Here is a 23335-nt window from a genome sequence, read left to right as displayed (position 1 = left end):
CGTGAAATAATTGTAATTTATTCCTTGGGTTGACTTTTATAGAAAATACAAGTAAAAAAATTTCAACAATATAATAAAATCTCTCTGCTGGGTTATTTCTGAAATTTAAAATGATATGATAGCTGAGAAAATGAAAAATTTGAAAGTAGATAGCGTTGTTTTTATGAATTTGTGAAAGTAAAAGGGAAATGAGTTTACTATGAAGTAGATAAATAGTACTAATAATTATAAAATAGCAATAAACGAATGAATTAATAAATAAATAAAATAAGTGTGGTCTGAGGTGCGGAAGAAAAGAGCGGGAATCCAAAGTTAGGGCAGGGACATAAAAGTGCAGCAGCAGGGTATTGAGAAGTCTCTCTCTCTATCAAGTGGAAAGCAACATGGAGTCCGTTCTTAAGGTGTGATTTGTTGTTTATATATCTATATAGATATCTAGACTGATTGATTGAATTTGTAAATTCACGATTCAATTTGAATTGCTTGCAGAAACATTTTGGCTACTCAGCATTCAGGCCGTATCAGAAACAGATTATTGAGCATATTCTAGACGGAAATGACTCTTTGGTGGTTATGGCTACCGGCAGTGGCAAGTCATTGTGGTAATTCTATTTCAACTTGAATTGATTCTTCAATTTGTAAATTCTATTTTCAACTCATCGTCAATTCAATTGGTGTCTAAAGCTATCAGGTTCCTCCCTTGATTTCAAATAAGACTGCTGTGGTCATAAGCCCTCTTATTTCCCTAATGCAAGATCAGGTATTATTATTCTTCTTCTTCTCTTTCGTCTTGTTCTTCTCCTGCCTCCATCATCATCATTATCATCATCATCATCATCATCATCATCATCATCATCATCATCATCATCATCATCATCATCATCATCATCATCATCATCTTCCATGTTCAGGTAATGGCACTCAAACAGAGAGGAATTAGAGCTGAGTATCTCTGCAGTGCTCAGATCGACTCCACTGTTCAAAGCAAGGCAGAGTCTGGCATTTTCCATATCCTCTACATGACTCCCGAAAAGGCTTCTTCTGTTTCCAACAGGTCACTCCTCCTTTTTCCCCTTCTGCCTTTTCTTTTCTTATGTTTAATCTTATACTAGCTGTTATAACTTGCTATGCATTCATCTGCCAAAAACACATAATCATGTTTTTATCTTACTCTCATTTAGCAACTTCAGATCGATTTTTTTTATTATTCTTCAGGGCACTAATGTATAGCATGTTGAATAAGATCACGAATTACCAGCATTCTTCACCTCTGCATATCTACACAAACACATATAGTATACTTCACCTTCATGCATCCATCTCCATCTTTTCTATTTCGTTCCATTAATTAATCTAGCTTTCTAGTTTCCGTGTTCTTTTCTGTTACTAATAATATAGGCTTCATCTCATCTCAGCTTTTGGTCTAAACTTCTAAACGTTGGGATATGTCTTTTAGCCGTCGATGAAGCCCATTGCATTTCAGAGTGGGGTCATAATTTCAGGTCAGATTTTCTCATTTGTACCTTGTACCTGCTCTCTCTTAACAGTAGCCTGGTTCCCAAGATAGGGTGTAGGGCACTAAGAACTATATATGTATTGATTGCTTATAAATGGGGTACACCGGTACATAGTACAGGACTGATTGACTATTAGATGAGGACTGAAAGATATGTACTACACTTGACTAACAAGTGTTTAGTTTTCAGTATCTCTTAGCGTATGTGTATTCATTAGTTTATGATTGTCACACGCTTCTATGGAAGGTACGAGGTTTGATACTTCACGATTATAAACAATAACCTGATATTTATGTATTATTTAATCAAAATATTTTACAAATTATATATGTATTACAGTATGTTAAATGTTTGATTATGTTATGAGATTTCAAACAATATGGAAAAGTTCATGCAAGCCTAATGGTTGAAAATTATTGTAAAGGATATGTGCATCATGGGGTAAAACGTGTATAACGACCCACTCAATCACAGTGATATTCCTCCTGGAATGGTAACATAGTATTACAATATAATTTATTGATTATGTCTTTTACCATGATTGGTATGCTAGTCGCCTAGTCATGTTGATCACTGAGTTGGAATACTGTAAATTATTTTCCGGCAAGATTTAAGATGTGCCAATTTAAAGTGTGCACAGTAATTCAGGAACCATAGTCTTATGCGTTCTTTCTTTTTCAGTGTGTTCATTTTATAGGGTGGAATACAAGCAATTAGACAAATTGCGTGATGTTCTCATCAATGTTCCATTTGTTGGATTAACAGCAACTGCTACAGAAAAGTAGGTATCGACATTAAGTTCTTGTTTCTTTAATGCTCTTGCCCCTTGCAATAAGTTAATTTTAATATTTTCTTGACAGCCATGTTGGAAGATATAATAAAATATAATGATCTTTTACGAAATGATGGCTACAACTTTTATTTTCATGCTGCATGCCTAATTGCCTATATTATTCTACTTCCACATTTTCTGTCATACAGCTGATACTTATCATTTTATTACTTCTAGCAAAAAAGCAAAATATATCATTTAATTACCACCTTTTTTTGTTATATATCATTTGCGGTGTTTCCTTATTTCTTTTTCTTCCCCTATCATGTAATTGGGCTGTTTAAGCATGACTTGACATTACATGTTCTATCACAGAAAATATAATCTTCTGACTGACTTCATTACATTGTCACAACATGACTGACTTCTGACTGTAATCTTTTGTGCATGATGTGTACATTTGTTGCTTCATATGAATTAAAACTTGTTTCCATACCTCTCTATAAATGAATATTCTTCCGCTTACAGTAATTAACTGGAGATGTCTTCTGTTGCGGTAATTTCTATAGATGATTTAGGGTATTGAAAAGAAAGATTATTGATATTACAGGCTGCAGTCTGATATTATCCAGTCGCTTAAGCTGAAAGATCCATATCTTGCTGTTGGCTCATTTGATCGTAAAAATCTATTTTATGGAGTCAAAACTCCTAATCACGGTTCATCATCTGTGTTCGAGTTTGTGGAGGAGATCTTAAAATGTGTAGCTAGTTCTGGTTCAATTATTATATATTGTACCAGCATCAAAGATGTTGAGCAGGTAATATTTGTTATAACTTCCTTTAAGAAAAATCTCATGTCACTTACATTTATGCATGTAATCGGTGAGCATGCCATGTCAAGAAACTAAGAAATCTAGTTGTTTTATAGCTCATAGTGCATACCAAGGATTCAATATGCGATTGCTGTACATACTTATCTAGCATATGTATGCTGCTTAAAATTTGAGTCATACTACAGAGGGATGATGAATAAAAATGCATATTGTAGCAGACACACCAAGTAACTACAGCTTATCTGTTTACTAAGTGAGAAAAAACAAAGACAACCCTACCATGCTTAATAATTACGGTTCTATATCTGCGGGCCTCTATTGTGGTCCTTCTACAGGCACGTCTCTACCTTGCTGTATCTTCTTTTAATTTGTCTTTCTCACTATTTAGTTTTCAACACTTTTCTTAGATTTCCAAATCGCTTCTCGAGGCAGGAGTTAAATCTGGAATCTATCATGGTCAAATGGCGAGTAAAGCTCGCGAGGAGTCGCACAGGTTACCTTCTTAAAAGTTAAAATTAATGCATTATCTTCCCGGATTTTGAACACTTTTAGAATCTACCATTTGAGTCAATTGACCAAGTACTTTGGGCTCAATTAATGTGATTTGCAGATTGTTCATAAGAGATGAAATCCAAATTATGGTTGCAACAATTGCTTTCGGAATGGGCATTGATAAGCCTGATGTCAGGCATGTCTTACACTATGGGTGCCCTAAGAGTCTAGAATCTTATTACCAGGAAAGTGGGCGCTGTGGTCGAGATGGTATTGCCTCAAATTGCTGGCTTTATACAAAAGAAGCGACTTTGCAAAAGCTGATTTTTACTGCAGAGAAGCACAGTCAGTATGTGCACTTTTTTCTTCAACGGTCTTGCATTAATATTTTTAGGAGGCAAAACCACATTTATACTCAGTTCTTATATGCAATGTTAACATCCTTGCCGCTGAAATTTTTAGTGTATTCAGGTTTTAACCCACTTCATTTCTCCTGTTGGGGTATTTATTCACCAGGAAAGTCAGAGAAAAGCTATAATGGAATCATTCATGGCTGCACAACAGTATTGTATGCTGAGAACTTGTAGAAGAAAGTATCTGTTGGAGTACTTCGGCGAGATCTGTGCATACGAGAATTGCGGTCTGTATCGCACAACATCTCTTTTTGTATTATTGTCATTTTTATCGGAAATGAAACAAACCTGATAGGACCCTATTATACCTCCTCTTTAAGTATGTAATTAATATGTATGTAAACATATATGTGTGTGTGTGTGTATGTTGGCAGTGGCGGACCTAGGATTAAAATTTAGTCGGGGCACAATTTAAGATTTTCTTATTAATCCTTTTAGTTTAACCTCTGTTTCTGGTTGATTATTATTTTAGATATTTGACTTGCTTTTTACTTCAAATCATTAATGGATTGGGCTTGTTATTTTAGATATTGGACTTGCTTATTACTTCAAATCATTGATGGATTGGGCTTGTTGGGTATTTTTTAAAACATAACTTAACTAACCGGGCTTCTAATTATATGGGTTAATGATTATATTTGTTTATTTAATGGAACACCTATATATCTCCTAAACTATAATATTATTGGGCTAAATTTGACTGGGGGCCCATGCCCCCAATCCTATCAATGTAAGTCCGCCCCCGCGAACAGCGCAACCCTTGGAACTAGACCTGGCAATATAGGTCCAGAACCATATATCCGGTCCAAACCAAACCAATTTTTAAAATTTGGCCCAACAAAAAATCACATATTTTATTTGGATTTGGTTGGTTTTAAAATCACATTTTTTATTCAAAATATGGACCAAATATGGGTACCCATGTTTCAAAGAAAAAGAGCTGAAGATCCACGCTCCAGGTACAAACTTGATCCATATCAAATCATATGGAGTAGAATAATATAATTTAAATTGAGGGGAGTCTGGCAGTGACAAATGGGCTGCCTTAAGTCAAGTGCAAATTTTTTACGGGGCTGGAGATTGTACATCGAAGAGAGCATCAAAAGACAGTACTTTATTGGTTTCAGATTGTAGGACAAGTTTCCATTTCTGTAATTATTAGTACTACCATAACTCTCTATCATTTCTCCTCTTTTATTCATCTAGATTTTAATTATTGTGTTATTTTCTGTTCAATCTCTTAGTACATGCTTGACTAATACAGATTGCAAAAGTGCATGTTTTCGTTTCAATTTTCAGTGTGCATATTTTGCGTGAATCATGTCTGCATCATTTCACCATTATACCATTTGCAGCTCGTATGGATAGAATTTGCAGAGCAGTACTTAATATAAAATTTTCAAATTTTGATACAAATATGGATATCCATATTTTAATCCATAACCATATAAAACCAAACCAAATTATAACCATATTTGATATAATATGGTTCATATATGGTTTTGGTTCATAAACCAGTCCAAATCCATATTAATCAACCAAAATTGGTCCAAAACCATATTCTGCCAGGTCTACTTGGAACATACTACAGCCCCAGGTGGCGAAGAGCCGACATTAAGGTTCCAAGTCTTCAATGATATGTAGATGCATACATGTAAATTCATGTACCAACATCTGGCCTAGGAGATCATATCACCACTGGCGGGTAGCACCGGTCACATAATAATCAATTATCATTTATAAATGATATACAAGCTTTGTTATATATATTTTACCCTACATTTCAAGATATTCTTGAATTTTACCCAAGAAAAAAGAAAAGAAGTTACTTGTTCAGAACATGAGGGAGACAATTTTTCCCTTGAGCACCAACCAAGCTCCATCCTCTTTTTTTTTTTGCATGGTTTTAAATCAATTGTAAGTTTCATGGACTTCACGATCTCCCTTCTCCCCTTGAGAGTTTAGTGAGGGATTGTAACTAAGTGGTGCATACTTTTTATTTGAGTGCTGCTGTCTGTCACTAGGTTTAACCATCCTTTTGAACCTGATTAGTTAAATCTCATTCCATTCCACCAAGAAAGTACAAATTTGAATTTCAAGGTTCCTCTATAAATCTAATATTCTTGTGTTCCGTGTTTCATTTTACTTTCATCATCCACAACATAGTCTGAGTCGTATCTCAATATATGGTTACATGTATTTTCGTTGCAGGATACTGTGATAACTGTACCATCCCCGAAAAGGAGATTGACGTTTCTAAACAAGCATTTTTACTTATGGCCTGCATTAAGTCATGTGGGGGTCGTTGGGGACTTAATCTTCCTGTAGATGTGCTTTGTGGATCTCGAGTAAGATGACTATTTGCTAGGTAGTAACTGTTTTGTTAAATATATTGTCACTCATATGTTTGGTAGGTCATCATGTCCTTTATGTAGACATGCATTCCTCCATGCCCCCTCTGATTTTAAGTAGCTTATGATAACATTAGTTGAAGCAGCTTGCTTTGTTTTGGATGTGATCCTCAGGTAATTGTTTCATAACTATTACTAGATCTTTTTTTAGCACTTTTGTATTCTTTGGCTTTCTATTGTCATTATTTTCTCGCACACAAGATTCTGAATTGGTTGAGAAAAATACTCATTTACGAGCCTCTATGTTAAATAGCCTGATAATAGACTAATTATTGGGTTGAGTGACCAATATCTGAGGCTTGATGGATCTAGACTTGAGTTCTGTTATGGATTTGTTGGATTGTAATAATAGAATCTTAATTGATATAATGCATCATACTAAAACATATATAAAAACAGATTTATTTACCAATAGATTGCTGAAAAGAAAATGGAACTCGTAACATGCAGTTATAGTTTATAGATTTTTTAGTCATCCTATATTTATAATTTAATACACTCAACAGTCTACTGTCTATCTAATTAAAAGCAGTTATACTTGTGATCTATAAGCAATATGCTCATTGCACCATAATATCATTAAATTTGTTGTATCAGCTTGAAGGATGATGATACCACAGCAGAAAGCACGTCTCCTATAGTTCACAGACTCTGAACTACTAATGTTTTTCAATCAAACATCCTTTATCATAATTATCCAGTATACATCCCTTTTACATGTTCGCAGTCGAAAAAAATTGTCGATGCTCGATATGACAAGCTTCTGTTTCATGGCCTAGGCAAGGAGGTTTCAGCAAACTGGTGGAAAATTCTTGCTTCACAACTGATTTCATTTGGTATGTTTTTTCTTAATCGAATTTATGCATTATGAGCATCTTAGGTTCAGAAGCAGATATGGTTACATTTTCCTTTCCCTTTTCTGGAGCCTGGACATCTTAGCATACTAAAGTGCCTAATGTATAAAATATTATGCCATTTCCCAAAATAATAATAATATATTGTTTCCGTCAGTATTGATCTCTTTGGTTTATTCATCTAAGAAATTGAAAGCATTGATGACGGGTCAGTAAAAGTACCTATCTAGCAACCAATCATTAGTTGGCCACATAAGGGTTTATTTTTGAATCCTCAGCAAGTATATGTAGAACTGTCTTATTTCGCCTTCTGGCAAATATATCATTACAGTGTTTGCTACTTGGTGCAGGTTTTTTGACAGAGAATCTTAATGATGTATATAAGACTTTCAGGTAGATTAGTTTTCACAGATCCCTTTAATCTTAGTTCTCTTTCACATACTATTGGAATTACTTTCGTCAGCTTGTGAGCTCACTTTCTCACAAGTCATAATTTTCCTGCCACCAGTGTCAGTCCAGAGGGGATGAATTTTTTGAGCTCTTGTACGCCTGATCATCAACCACCATTGCTTTTACTAGTTACTCTTTTCTGCATGAAAATATAAATGTTAATTTATTTATTGGTCTTTCTAATGTGTGTACAAGATCACATAATAAACACTAAATTTGATGAGTTTGGTTAAATTTTATTGGTGAGACTGATGTAAATGTCTGGAGTTTAATTGAAATATTGAATATAATAGTCAGTGTTCAACGAAGTACGACTCCCAAGTCCCAGGTAGCAAACAGCTTCTTTGGAGCCTGGAGGTGTGTACAAGAGGCAAATAAGTTCAATATCCTGTAGAAAAAAAGTAAAGGAATTTAATTTAATTGTTTGTTGATCGGACATATACAATATAATAAATTATTTAATTTGATTGATTCGTTATAATATTATAAATTATAAATATCCGATTAAATCAACAGCTTCATAAACTAATCCCGATTTCCTCAATATATTTTTAAGAAAAATCTTCAAACCTAGAATGAATGGATGGGCCAAAAGCGTGTGTAGCTTACCACATTACCCGATCTAAAAGACGATCCAGCCCATCAAACACTGTATAAAACCTCAGCGGGAATAGTCGTGGGGGTCTGGATGAAGCGAAGCAAAATACTCCTCCCTGGTGACCTAGAAGATTTGAAAGCTCTCACACCATACCACCGCTGAGGTATTACAAAACTAATTCAATTTAATTAGTAACTGTTCTGCCTATCATGTCATATATTGGATTATTATAAGTATGTTTGGAATTAAATTATGTTACGGATCCGTTTGTAGAGAGACTTTTGGTTTTATAATTTGTTCATGCCTGCTTTTCAGTCTTTTTATATCGTTTTCTATTGGCATCCGATTTGAATATGACCATTAGAATGATTAGCATTCTGCTAATTGTCATTTACTTGTTACCAATGTTATCAATATAATCTTTTATGCATCCACTAGGGATATGGGGTCTTTCTTATGTTTATATTGTTGGATTTTGCTTCAATCTTATTCTTCACTTTTATTACCTAATGTTCTTGCTACTTGTATATTTTCAGAAGCCGTTGCAAGAACCAATTTTCCATTCTGTGATAGGCTTTTAATTTCATGGCGGAGTCTAGTGAACCTCCTCGACAACCTGAGTCAGGTATATATTTACACTTAATATCCTTGGTTGCTGAACTAATGTTTTTTCGTCATATATTCATTGCTTTATCTTCTTCATTTACAGTATGCACATTTTTCAAAAAACCAACAAAAAACAGAAATATCAGGAAAAGGAATCTTAGTGAGGATGATGGAGTTGAAGAAGATGAAGGCTCCAAATCCGACACTGTTACGGTTAACAGGAAAAAGTCCTCATTACAGGATAATAAATTGCATTTTTCGACTGCGCCTACCAAGCAATTAAAAAGTTCAGATGTTGAAACTAAAAAGGAGCAAACATTATTTCAGTTTGAGTCCTCTAGTGCAATTCAAGTTCAGAATGATAGCAGGGCCACAGCAACCCCTGAGACCAAGACTGATTTTTCAAGAGATGCTCGGGCGATCTGCGAGAGGGTTCTCAAACAAGCAGAAGCAGCATTAAAAGGGAAAAATAAAGGTGAAGGTGATGACAAGCTGTACAAAGGAATCAATGCATACACAGATCATAAAGCTGGGTTTAGAAGAGAACAAACAGTCGCAGGGGAGAAAGCAGGTGGGTCACATGGACCACTTAGGGCATCAGCTCATATTAGGGTGTCAGCAAGGTTTGATTATCAGCCAGATATCTGCAAAGATTACAAGGAAACTGGGTATTGTGGGTATGGTGATTCATGTAAATTTATGCATGATCGTGGAGATTACAAGTCACTAAGTCAGGGTGGCAGTTGGAAAAGGAGTGGGATGAGAAAGAGAAGGCCAGAAAGAGAAATTTAGCTCTGAAACAGTTTGAAAGTGACGAGGAAGCAGAGCAGAGTGATGAAGATGATGATTCCTTGCCATTTGCTTGTTTTATTTGTCGCCAGCCATTCGCTGATCCTGTTGTTACCAAGTGCAAGCACTACTTCTGTGAGCATTGTACGTTAAAGGTTAGCCACCATTAAAGTTTTTTCCTTACATATGTGTAATTAGTCTAATCTTCATTAAGTACAGTTTATGATTACAGAATTGACTTGCTTTTCTTTTTGATAAAATAAAGCAAGAGATGAAAACAATCACATTTTATCTACTGTTCTATGACATGTTAGAGAATACAATGTTAATATCTTGATGAATCTAAACTTGCAAGCTTCATTCCTTTTGGGAGTAACTTATGAATAACATCAACCTGATATAACAGAACTTACAGAAGTCTTTAAGCTACCGTGTGTATAGCATATCAATATAGGATTGATCTCCACATGTTATACTGTGGAGATGATCAGTTCCTGATAATCTAGATGACTATGTGATCATATTTTCTGCAGCAGGGGGGTTTTAGACATGAGAATTATATACGGGGCTGAGGATTGAAAATAAATCAGCAAGAAATACTGAACTAGAGAGATGAGAAATAGATATAGTTACGATCAGATAAACAAACTTTTACATCAGAGAGAAGTGAGATTAGCTAAAGATTTCAGAGAGAAAAGATCGCAACAGTTATATAAAGAGAATAAAGAGAGGAAAATCTTGGTAGAACTAGGCAACTTGCCCATTCTATTTTCTAGAGTCTAGAAAATGCTACATATTACATATCGACTTTATTTTTTCTTATTAATTAAGAAGTAATCTGTTTTTAGATTAAGCGTAGGAAAATAGCTAATTAGAATTTATTAATCTTCAGAACAAATTTTCTCTTTTCCATGCTCAATAAAATAATATTTTTGCTGTTGGATGGAGCAGTGTTGTTAAAAGCGCGATTAATCACGCTTCGCGAGTTGGCGAAGGTTCCGCGAACTGCGTTTGAGCTTAGCGCGATTATGAAATTGGCTAAAAAGACGCTTAACTCGCGATTACTCGCACTAAAAAGCGCAAAAACTCGCACTAAAAAGCGCAAAAACTCGCAAAAGTATAAAAGACTAAAATATCCTTAAGTTAAAAAACTCTACTTCTCTTGACCCTCTCTCTTCATCATCTCTCTTTATGTCAACACTTTTTCTTTGATACCCTGGTATAGCATTATGCTAAATTGTAAATACTATTTTCAATGTTTGTTAGGTGTTTGAATACATTTTCCTTAAATATTACTCTCTTAAAAGGTGCCGATCACTTGGGCCATAGTTAAAGATGACTCGAAGTGTTGACATTGGATGGAAATATGGGAATCAAGTGGAGAAAGACAAGTCAAAAGTTCAATATTCGTTTTGTAACATACTAAATGTTATTGATTGATAGTATGATATTTTTATGTGATATTTTCACTATGTTTGATACTATTATTTATGTTTGAAACTAATAGTGGAAGTAACATTCTCAAAATTATATAATTATATAGATAATTTAATTTTTGGCAAAAAATCGCGCGAGTTACGCTTCAAAATTGGAGCTTGTGTTTTTTTTTTTGTGCGTTTGACAACACTGGGATGGATAATGATTAGCATTTTATAAGCTTTACTCTTTGACATCTAACTTTTTCCCTACATGTTGGTTTCAATCAATATCTATACTTCTGCTCCCGAAGTTGGCATCATCTAGGGTTGGTAATTATTACGCAGTTCAATCAATAAGATTGCTGGGCTCATTCTTGTTTGTGTAGTTTTCCTGCATCAGTTTGTAGATCCCATGTAATAGCTAAGATAGTCAATTCGTCAGGAAGTAATTGAAGTGATTACCTTTGTGAATCAATGTACTTTCAAGATATAAATATAGGTATACTTTACATGCATTTTACTCAATTGATATGTACTAGTTAAGGAAAATGTGGTGTTAATGGGAACCTTGCAGAGTAAACTGAATCCTAATAAACTCGAAAGCAAAGAAAACATAAGAATAAGAATTTTAGAAGTAACAAACCCTAATGCCTAAAGCAAGAAAGACATGCAAGAGAAATCTTCTTGTTCTGCACATAATTCATGATTTGAGCGATTTTATGCAATATCAGATTTGTCCAAGAATGACCTATCAGAAGGATTGACTCTGTTGATATATGACACTGAAGGTGCTGTAGGTGACAAGATTCATTTTGCACTATTTGATTATATTCTACACCAGTCTGTTTTATGTAATAGGACATGCAAAAAATATTGAGGGAACAGGAGGAAAAAATTAAAAATTTATATAGAATAGATGTGTTATCATTAGGCCATGAATTTAAAATTCAATCAACTGTGAATGGTTCACTTTCCATGGCTTCAACATTAGTTAAAGGTAGTGTAAAGAACTGAGAAAATCTGAACATTAGTTTAGGCATAATAAATGTCTAAACACTTATTTGTTGTAGGAATGGACCTGCTATTATAGATGAAGAGCTAGATTAAAGACGCGTTAATATTTTGTTTCATTCTATTACATAGAGAATTAGATGTAGATATTTTAAGAAATGTCAATATTATGGCTACTCATAAGGAGAGAGACAAACAGACACCAAGTATGATAACAGTATATAAGTAATCTGTGGGACCTGGGTAGTGACATTTCCTGACAATGTTGTACTAGAGTCTAATACTGATATACAAGAAAAGCCTGAACTAGATATGATCAAGTCTCACTCTGACTAACTTATCTATATACTTACAATCTTTATGTCTCTGTTTTATCTTCCGATTCATCGAAAATCTTCTGTCTTATATTACATAAGATCTCACAGCTCCAATTTGAGACCTTCTCTAAAGATCTTTGGAAGGCAGGGTTGAAGACAACACTTCTAACAAAAATTTATTCCAATCAATTGTAGTATTGAATGGTTTGATATTATAGGCTGCACGGTTGGCTAGAATGGTATGATGTGAGAATGCAGCGAAGGATGTTAGAGAATAGTGAATACGGTGAGAGTGAAAAATATGGTGAGGCTGTTAAATATGTATAATGGATTTGTTATGCCCTGCTCCGAGTTATAATTTGGGAGGAAAGCAAGTGAAAAGTTATGTAACTTTCACTCATGTTTGTGCTCCCGAGATTTTTAAAAGGAGGAAAGCAAGTGAAAGTGGATGCAAATATAGCATACTTTCACTCCAAAAGTTTCACTCCAAAAGTGGGATGAAAGTGAAAGCACATTTGCTTTCACTTGCATTCACTTGGTTTCTCTCCCAAAAAAAACTCGGGAGCAGGGCCTTAAAGTATATTGTGGGTATGTAGCAAAAAAAAAAGAGAGAAGTTTACTGATGGTAAGCAGTCATATTTGTATTGATTAATGTTTTTAACATTGTTTGCCAGTATCGCTATGTGCTCTTTCATATTACATATAGATATCTTCTCTGGTTTTTATCCTTTTTAAATTATTTTTTTTGGTTTACCGCATCACGCGAAGAACAAGAAGTGCTTCGTATGTAACACGCCAACTCTTGGGATTTTCAACACTGCACAAGAGATCCGCAAAAGAATTGCTGCGGAGCAGAAGAAGAAATAAGTTTGACGATATACCTTATATACCTATGTTATGTTTTGTAGGAACTTACAGTTGAACCTCGATTAAGTAATAATCGATAAATTAATATCATCACTAAAATAATATTTTTTTCTGGCCCCAACATAATGTACATAGTGTATTTTTACTCTCGATAAAGTAATAAACTCGATAAAGTAATATTTTTCGTTGGTCCCAACGTCATTACTTTAAAGAGGTTTAACTGTACATGTCATGTATTTGAATGGACGCTACTGTATTCACAAATGTAGACTATAGTTATGGATTGGTCATGCAATTGTTATAATGTTCGGATGCTGTTTTATAGTTTTAATCAGCACAATGGTGCATCAGTTTGTACTAGCTAGCAGGGATTTGATGTTTGTACTTTGTAATCTTTCGGACAAATTAGTTCCTTTAAAGAAAATCAAAAAAATAAAATAATTTGTTGTTTTTGCATACGTTGAGTCAGATTAGGCTTGGGTGATATACTTGAGATATATTGGAGAAAAATAGCGAGCGCTATGGTAATTAGGCTACTTTCATACAAAGTTGTGATATGGAAAACCAAAATGATTTCAGGGTTAAATGTCAAGTAACTCATTGCAGTTCGATGACTCAAGTTGGTCACTGGTTGAAAAAATGACTCAAGTTGTGGTCACTGGTTTAAAACGCACACTCCGTCACAGTCAACTATAAATCTAACGGTCCAACCTGCTGACATAGCTCAAACAATTAGCTGGCGCTTATGTGAAGTCTTTCTTTCAAACTAACTTTTATATTTACAAACAGAGTATATATATATACAAACTTGAGAGGTTTAGGGTTCTTGATTTTGAGCATCCAAATCTCATGTGTTTTCATTGATACTCTAATTGTTTCCGTACATTGTCTCTAAACAATCTCTTATTCGAAAGCCCCATGTCAATGAGCTCCGAAAGATCGTCTCGAGTTTCAGCCAGTAATTATATTTGTGATTGCGGGAAGAAGGCAAAGATGTACACCTCTTGGTCTTTGAAAAATCCCGGACGAAGGTTTTATACTTGTTGCCAATCTCAGGTAAGCTTGGTTTCTTATGAACGGAGGGAGTAGTTAGTTATGTTGCAAACTATAAGACTTTCCAAGGAAATTATAAATCAAGATGACGGAGCCGTTTGATTAAACTTAAAAGAACCCGACAAAAAAAAGAAGAAAAGAAATGATTTATGATTGCGGGAATAAAATAAAATAAAAAGAAGAAAGGAAATGATTTATGATTTATGATTTTATTTATTTTATTTTAAAATAAAATAAAATAAATAAAATAAATTATATTTGTGATTGCGGGAAGAAGGCAAAGATGTACACCTCTTGGTCTTTGAAAAATCCCGGACGAAGGTTTTATACTTGTTGCCAATCTCAGGTAAGCTTGGTTTATTGATTGCAAGCAGTGAAGTAGTGATGTATTTCTCTCAAGTCTTGCGATTGCGCAAGACTTGTATAAGATTTATAAAATAAATAAAATAAAGGAAAAGGGTGGACCGTTAGATTTATAAAATAAAGGAAAACTGTTATAAAATAATATATTAAGTGATTGTCAAAAGCTTAGTCAAGAAGACTCACAAATCTTATCAAGTAAGTTTGGTGAAACTTACTAAGGAAGACTCGCATAGCTTATCGAGGAAGACTTACGATACTTACTCGAGAAGAATCGTAATACTTAACATAGAAGTATTGAAAATCTTAGTTACGAAGATTCATCAACCAACCTCTATAAATAGCTGGTTCAGTTGAAATGAATTCAATTCTGAAAGATTCTGAAATACAACTACTTTCTCTCTCCATCTCCTGTTCTCTTTATACTTTATAAGATAGTTTATGTCCTATCGTTGTATAGTTTAATAGTATATATTACAAGATTTACAACACGTTATCAGCACGAGACTGTGCCGAACTGAGATAAGTCAAAGAAGGACTCTGTCAAATTGAGATAAGCCAAACAAGGTACATCATAAACAGGTACAATCTAACCCACTCTAAAAATTGCGACTTCTACAGAAATAAGGTACGATCTATCTTTACTCATTTTACAATTATTACTATTGTTATTGCTGATGAATTTATTATTGCTTGATTTGTTAATAGCGACGATGCCGTTAAAACTTTTTAGTTATATCATACTGTATAGATATTCAATTGTTTGTGTATTAACTTGAAATATTGATTGGTCATGTTTTATATATTTATTTTACATTCAGAATGACGAACCCTGTAAAATTAGAGTTTGTTGCCTTGGATATTTTCAGGTATAATTATCTTTCTTGGTTCCTTGATGTGATATTAAACCTTAGTGCTAACAGCCTAAAAGTCACTATTGATTTATAAAATAATCACCGCTGTTTAACAAAATGCGAAACCAATTATCTTTCTTAGACATCACATCCATGAAGACTTAAAATCTGAATATCTCATTATCAGAAATCCCCTCACCCTTTGGAATAATCTCAAGGATAGATTTGATCACCAGAAACCTATTCACTTACCATCTGCCCGTTCTGACTGGTTGATTTGTGGTTACAAGATTTCAAATCTTTAGCTGAATATAATTCTGCTATTTTCTAGATAAGCTCAAAATTAATTTTTTATGGTGAAAATATTATTGATGCTGAAATATTTGAAACGACGCTATCGACTTTTCACCCAAATACTATGATTCTAGCACAACGATATAGAGAGCGGAGTATCCAAAAATATGGAACGTTGGTATCTCTCCTTCTTGTGGCTGAAAAGAATAATGAGTTGCTATTGAAAAACCATCAGATACATCCCATAGGCTCTGCCCAGTTACCTAAAGTACATAACACGTCATTTCTAAAGAATGAACATGAGAAAGGGCATAGAGGAGGACGAGGTTTTGAACGGAACCGTGGACGTGGAAATTTTCGTAGTCGGTTTCGAAATATATATCATTCTGGCCACCTGAAGCGGCAACATGATGGTTACAACTCAGGCCACTAGAAATGGCAACGTGAAGTGCCAAAAGAAAGGCACCCCAAGAAGGAGAGAACCGAGGCATATGTCATTGGTGCGGATTTGAGGGACATTGGCAATGTACCTATCGCACACCTAACCTCTTGTTGATCTCTATGAGTTATCCAAAAGGAATAATGGAAAGAGAGTAGAAACAAACTTTGCTAATTATAATCTAGTTGATGAATCAATCAATAAGGTCTCAAATGAAATAGATACTGGTGCCAACCTTTATTATGGTTGAGACGACTAGACTTCATATGTATTGTCTTGCTTTACTTATTTCCTTTATGTTTTACTTATTTTCTTTATCTGTTTGTTTCATGTTGTTTAATATACTCGCTGTGTTTTCAAAAGATGTTTTTCATTTATGTATAAAGATGGAAGATATATGCATTATTGATTACACAACCACACACACTATTTTACAAAGTTAGAAATACTTTCACAGTTGACTAATGAAATCAACTCACATGTCTGGACAGTATGGCTACATCATATATAATAGAGGGTTTTGAGAAAGCTAGTTTTATTCTGCCAAATAAGATGCACATAAGATGCTCTATACTCTAAAAGGTCAACTAGAAACCTATTGAGGTTTAAAGATAATTGTAATAGTTTCATGTTGAAATTACTGATGAGAATGAAAAAGAATATCTTCTCATCACCTCAAACACCATTGACAACAAAAAGGTCTTTGAAAAATTTCACTCAGTTTCTTCAGAATTATATGTTACAAGAATAAGAGTTATTGAATCTCATGGTGTCAACATTCCCAAAGTCACAAACCCAAAACTACTTTTCCCTTGGCACGAAAGTCTTGGTCATCTAGGAATATCTATGATGCGTCATATTATTAAAGATTCTATTGGACATCCTTTTAAAACTCAAAAGGTAATACCCCAAGATGAACTTCCTTGTTCAGTATGTTCCTTAAAAAAATTTTGATTGTCTGATCATCCCTAGTTTAAGCTTCAAACTGAATCCCCGAAATTCTTAGAAAGAATTCAAGGTGACATTTGTGGTCCTATTCATCCATCTTCTGGCACATTTAGGTACTTTATTGATGCATCAACTCGATGGTCCCTTATATGCCTTTACCAAATTACTTGCCTAAATAATCAATAGAGTAAAGAGCTATGTGACCTACAATTATTTAGTATCTTGTCAAATAGTACTTCAGTAATAAAAGAAAATCGAAAATGATTGTCATAGACAATCTTTTGGTTAATTGGTCATTAAAAGGATTTTAGAGATACTACTGGGGGACTTTTGATAATTGAAGAATGTGCCCTTATTGCGTTGTCACAAAGAACTACACTGAGACACAATTAGTATATATGTTGGTTTTGATTCTCCGTTTAATATAAGGTATCTAGAGCCATTAACTGATGATATTTTTTCTGCTCAGTATGCTGAATATTGTCATTTTGGTGAATCTATATTCTCTAAGTCAGGGGGAGAAAATATTTTGCATAAATTATGTGATATCTTTGAATGCATCAGTTTTGAATTATATTGATTTACTAATAATATGGGTCATAACTTCAAAGAGTTATTTATATGAAAAATATTGATAATCAAATGCCAAATTCTTTTAGTGATTTTTAAACATATTATCACACATACATGCTATTAATGCTTTGGTAAGGATTGAAATCCTGATTTATAAAGCAATTCTTGAAGAATTGGTTAGAGTATAATAAACACGCCGGAAGCGTGGGAAATCTATTCGTACATAGGATATTGTACTGTGAAATTACAAATTTATTGTACTTGCCCCAGAAGCGGCAAGCTTTTTGATATATACCCTAAAAGCGGTATTACCCCTCGTAGAGGTTATTGTATTATGAAACGGAAATTAATTAGACTTGCCAAGAATTGGCAACCATTCCATAAATTACCCCAGAAGTGGTATTACCTCCTGAAGAGATTTGAGCCACTGAAGTGGCTGAAACAAAATCCCTAGAAATGGGATTCTCTCTGAAAGATGATATTGTCCCAGAAGTTACAAATACATACCCCAGAAGTGGTATTGCCTCCTGAAGAGGTTCAAGCCCCTGAAGTGGCTGTAACAAATCCTCATGAAGTGGAAATTGCCCCAAAAGTGGCACATGCCCTAGAAATGGCAAATGCCGCAGAAGTGGCAAATGCTTCCATAGAAGCAAAGGTACCTGAAACTTATGAGATCTTAATGAGTTATGCACATAAAGGGAAATTATTGGATCGTGAGAGTACTAAGATTGATGATGTGTACGTTTTCCCATGATATGTGATATTATTCTAAACTCCGATCCTAAACCACAAAGTGTGGAGAAGTGTCGACAATGAGATAATTGGATCGTGGGAGTATTGAGATTGAAAATATGTATGTGATATTATTATGAACTCCGATCCTGAACCACAAAGTGTGGAAGAGTGTCAACAATGATATGATTGGCCAAAATGACAATTTGCAATCCAGGAAGAATTGCAATCCTTGCGCAAGGGAAATGTATATGGACCTATAGTTCAAACACCAGCTGGTGGAGTCCCTGTTGGGAATAGATGAGTATTTGTATGAAAATTAAATGAGAGATATGAAATTGTGAGATATAAAGCTTGGATGATAGCCCAAGGATTCTTTCAGAAACCTGGATTTGATTATCAGGAAACATACTCTCTTATAAGGGATAGAGTCACTTTTGTTTCTTAATGAGTATAACTTTAATCACGAGGAAATATACTCTCCTGTAATGGATGAAGTTACTTTTCATTTTCTAATGAGTATGGCTTTGGTAACACGTCTGATGGACGTTGTGATAGCATACTTATATGAATCACTTGATAGTGATATTTATATGAAAATCCCTGAAAGATTAAAGATAGAGGACACTAAGCCTCGACATTTATATTATGTTATATCACAACTATCATTATATGGTTGAAATAATTTGAAATAATTATTGAATGATGGATATGTTAATAACCAGGTACGTCCTTGCATTTTTATTGAACGTTCACCAACTGTTTTTGTTATTATTGTTATATATGTGGATGATTTGAATATTGTTGGTACTTCTGAAGATATTACCAATGCTATTAACTATTTGAAAAATGAGTTTTGAAATGAAAGATTTTGGAAAGACAAGATTTTGTTTAGGTATACAGGCGGAGCACTTATCTTCATGCATATTTATTTATCAATCAAACTACACTAAAAATGTCCTTGATTGGTTCTACATGGACAAAGCTCATCCACTAACCACGCCAATGATTGTTCGATCACTCAAAGTTAAAAAGGATCCCTTCCGTCCTAGGAAACAGGATGAAGAAGCAATCGCACTTGAATTTTCCTAAGTGCGTGCAATTGGAGCCCTTATATTGCATTTGTTGTGAACCTGTTGGCGAGATTCAATTCTGACCCAACTAAAAGATGCTGGATACATGTCAGATTTTCACTTTGGGCGATAACAAACAAAGTTACCAGAAATTCATAAAGCAAGAAAATGATGTATTTGTTTAAGACAACTCAAGGAAAGACATGTCTAAGGAGATTGAGCAAAAACACATATTGTTAGAATTCTTCTATACTCAAGAGTTTCAAGAAAATGATGATATTGATGTACAACAAGTTCGTTCATCCGATAACCTGGTGGATAAACATGCAAAGTCATTACCGACATCAACATTTGAGAAGTTACGAAGTAATATGGGTATACGGAGATTAAAAAGTCTACTGGATCAAGATGTCAAAATGTGATTAATTTAATTCAGGGGGAGACTGTACTCTTTTTCCTTTCGACAAGGTTTTTATCCCACTGGGATTTTCCTTGCAAGATTTTAACGAGGCAGTCAATCTCTATGATAACTCGCATTTGACAATCAAGGAGGAGTGTTATAAAATAATATATTAAGTGATTGTCAAAAACTTAGTCAAGAAGACTCACAAATCTTATCAAGTAAGTTTGGTGAAACTTACTAAGGAAGACTCGCATAGCTTATCGAGGAAGACTTACGATACTTAATCGAGAAGAATCGTAATACTTAACCTAGAAGTATTGAAAATCTTAGTTACGAAGATTCATCAACCAACCTCTATAAATAGCTGGTTCAGTTGAAATGAATTCAATTCTGAAAGATTCTGAAATACAACTACTTTCTCTCTCCATCTCCTGTTCTCTTTATACTTTATAAGATAGTTTTTGTCCTATCGTTGTATAGTTTAATAGTATATATTACAAGATTTACAACAAAAACAATGTATTTGACTGTGTATGACTCTGTGTCTCCGTGAGTGCAGTCATAAATACCCGTGCAAAAATGTTTAAATAATTTATTATATGCATATAATCATTTAAGACGTAATCTCTCGGTCCCAACCATTTCTTTACACTTTTCCTTTTGGAATGTCTCATCCAATTCTTTACATATCAAAACTTACCAAAAATAGTCAATGGGTCCCACCACTTTTCCACTTTTCTTTCCTTTTCACACTATTTTTACTCCACTATCTTCTTTTTATACATTAAAAATCAATGGGTCCCACCACTTCACCCACTTTTTTTTTTCTTTTTCACTACTTTATACATATTTCTTAACCTCCGTGCCCAACCCATTTGATAAGAAATGGGAGGGACGGAGGGAGTATAAATTAAGATCAACTCATCATATATGACAAACTCTACCAGAATTTACTATGCTTGAATGCTAGTTACTCCTGCTAGTTCTGCGTTTACCAACTCTTCCTCTCTCTCTCTCTACATTTGTAAATATAAAGCCTGTACATATATAATAAACTAAGGAGAAATGCCAGACAAGCGAGGAGTTATGTGTGGACTCTTTTTACAGATGTAAATTTAAAGCCTGCTGCCTGCATACATAAAAACGAAGTAGAAATGCAGGTAAAGCTGCAGATAAGCGAGGAGTTATGTGTGGATTGTGGCACAGCTAGCATAGATGCCTAGGTTACTATATCTGGTATGCACGTAATAATACTCCTCTCGAGCATCAATATAGAATCATGCCTAATTGTGCATATACTACTGCTGATTCTATTCAACTTGGATGTGAACCTAGTTAGCGATAGTAAATAAACCATCTTTACATTGTTCGTATGGTAAAACATGTGTACATGCCAGCTTAATGAATGCCTTTGGCATCAAAACTAAATGCAGATTCTAAAATCATGAAACAGACTTGACAACTTATCAAACTCCTGCCAAAAATTAATCTAAAGTGAATGAATAAGTAGATTCCAGGTACTCTTAAGTGTGCAGGCTTAGTTGGCAGGGGAAATTTCAACATTTCATCACAATTTTATGCTAATATTGCGGGGGTGTTTGTCTACAGGTTTTATAAGTTAGAGGCACTTATTCGTATCGTTTGTGCAAAAAGTCAAGAACTACTTAAAAAAAGAAGCTGAGAATACTAGTTTTTGTTTCGTGACTTCTATTCGTTTACAAACACTTTAATTACTTATATTATAAGTCTTAACTTTCTTCTTCATTTTTTTACTTTAAGCAAAAAACACTTATTTTTAAGGTAAGGTCACTCAAACGTCCTGCATATATTAATTGCTTCTGTGATCCAAGACTAGGGAGGCTTTGCGTGTTCAACAAGTGCCGAGATTCATGGAAAGTTCGTATGAAAAAGGAACAAGGAATCTTCAGATACGCTGAGGTGTTGCCTCTGCGACTCCCTTTAACTTTGATACATTCAACTTTTTCTATGTTCTCCCTTTACCTATCTTCTCTTACAATTTTTAATGTGAGTAATATTCCCGTTCAATCTCAATCCAAATTATTAAATAAATGTTCCTTCCTACTCTATACTAATAAAATTCACAAATCGTATCGTTACCAGAGATAACTTTACTCCCGTATGTGCATATATCGAGAAACAATTTTTTTTTTTAAAGGTATCCCAGAAACAATTTTGATTGTTAAGAAAACGATGATTAGGAATAAATTTATGCGGACGTATTAGGAATAATAATAATAAATAATAATAATAATAATAAAATCTTATTACAGAATTGACCAGAAATTCTATATTTTCTAACTTTTTTGTATTTTTATGATTTTTTTCGGAATATTTGTAAAAATACTATGAGCAAAAAAAGCAACTATGTGCAATTATTTTAATATGATTTGCAACCAAATACAATCTAAAGCAATATTTTTTTGAAAAAACTTGGAGTGCGCTTTTAATGGCATTACATGTTGATTTTGATCCAAATTAGTTACATTTGATTGCAACACAGTAAATTCGTAAAAAAATATAATCAAAAGATAGTATGTTTGTGAACTCTTAAAAAAAAACAAAATAAAAAAGAAGTATATTTTTCCAAAAAGCTAGTATTATTATATCATAAGTTATGTATTAAAATAATTATGCACAAAATTCTAATTAATTTAAAAAATTTCCGATAAAAATTTTGAAAAAAATCACTATTTTAGATCTCTTATGATTAAATTGATGTTGTTTATCGATTAATATCTTAGGATATGTTATGACAATTTTCTCACGTGGTAAGATTTGTTTTTAGTATAATTAGTTACTAAAATGCTCTCTTTTAAAAGTCGGTGATTAATTTTAATCACCGATGTTCCGTAACTTATCAAACTAATTAAATTCCCGATTACTTTCCGATCAATTCAATTAATCTCCGATTAATTCTTCTTTCATAGCTTCGCGCTGATCATGATTTTTACAACACTGTTAAAAAGAGCTTATAAGTAAGATAATAAATCTATTAAACAAACAATATATAAATCATCCAGCTACCTTCTGTCAAAAAAAATAAAAAATCATCCAGCTACCTCAAACTCCGATGAATGCAAATGAAATCATCATAAATATTTTCAGAGGTTTTAAATTATTTAATTAGAGGTTTTAGATTATTTAATTTAGTTAAAAAAATTGATGAAAAAGTAGGGTGAATAGACAGGACTATCTTAAAAATATTTTTATATGAATTATTCTTCAACAAAATTAATA

At 33.7% G+C, this 23335-nt stretch overlaps 1 protein-coding gene and 1 pseudogene across 1 annotated transcript; both read left to right on the top strand.

The window, feature by feature from the left end:
- The first annotated feature begins 245 nt into the window (after positions 1-245).
- On the top strand, positions 246-8438 carry LOC108228148 (uncharacterized). Its single transcript, XM_064086222.1, is given in 15 exon segments — positions 246-401; positions 490-602; positions 685-760; positions 912-1054; positions 1416-1502; positions 2215-2298; positions 2900-3107; positions 3530-3615; positions 3733-3908; positions 3911-3963; positions 4131-4254; positions 6239-6375; positions 7166-7274; positions 7643-7685; positions 8299-8438. Coding segments are annotated over 15 exon segments (1527 nt in total). The 5' UTR covers positions 246-383; the 3' UTR covers positions 8369-8438.
- On the top strand, positions 8362-11156 carry LOC108228163 (zinc finger CCCH domain-containing protein 1-like; annotated as a pseudogene).
- Positions 11157-23335: the final 12179 nt, after the last annotated feature.

Source organism: Daucus carota, chromosome 1, assembly GCF_001625215.2.
Source record: "Daucus carota subsp. sativus chromosome 1, DH1 v3.0, whole genome shotgun sequence".
Classification (NCBI taxonomy): Eukaryota; Viridiplantae; Streptophyta; class Magnoliopsida; order Apiales; family Apiaceae; genus Daucus; species Daucus carota.
The sequence above is the reverse complement of the archived record's forward strand: the minus strand, read 5'-3'. Positions and strand labels throughout refer to the sequence as shown.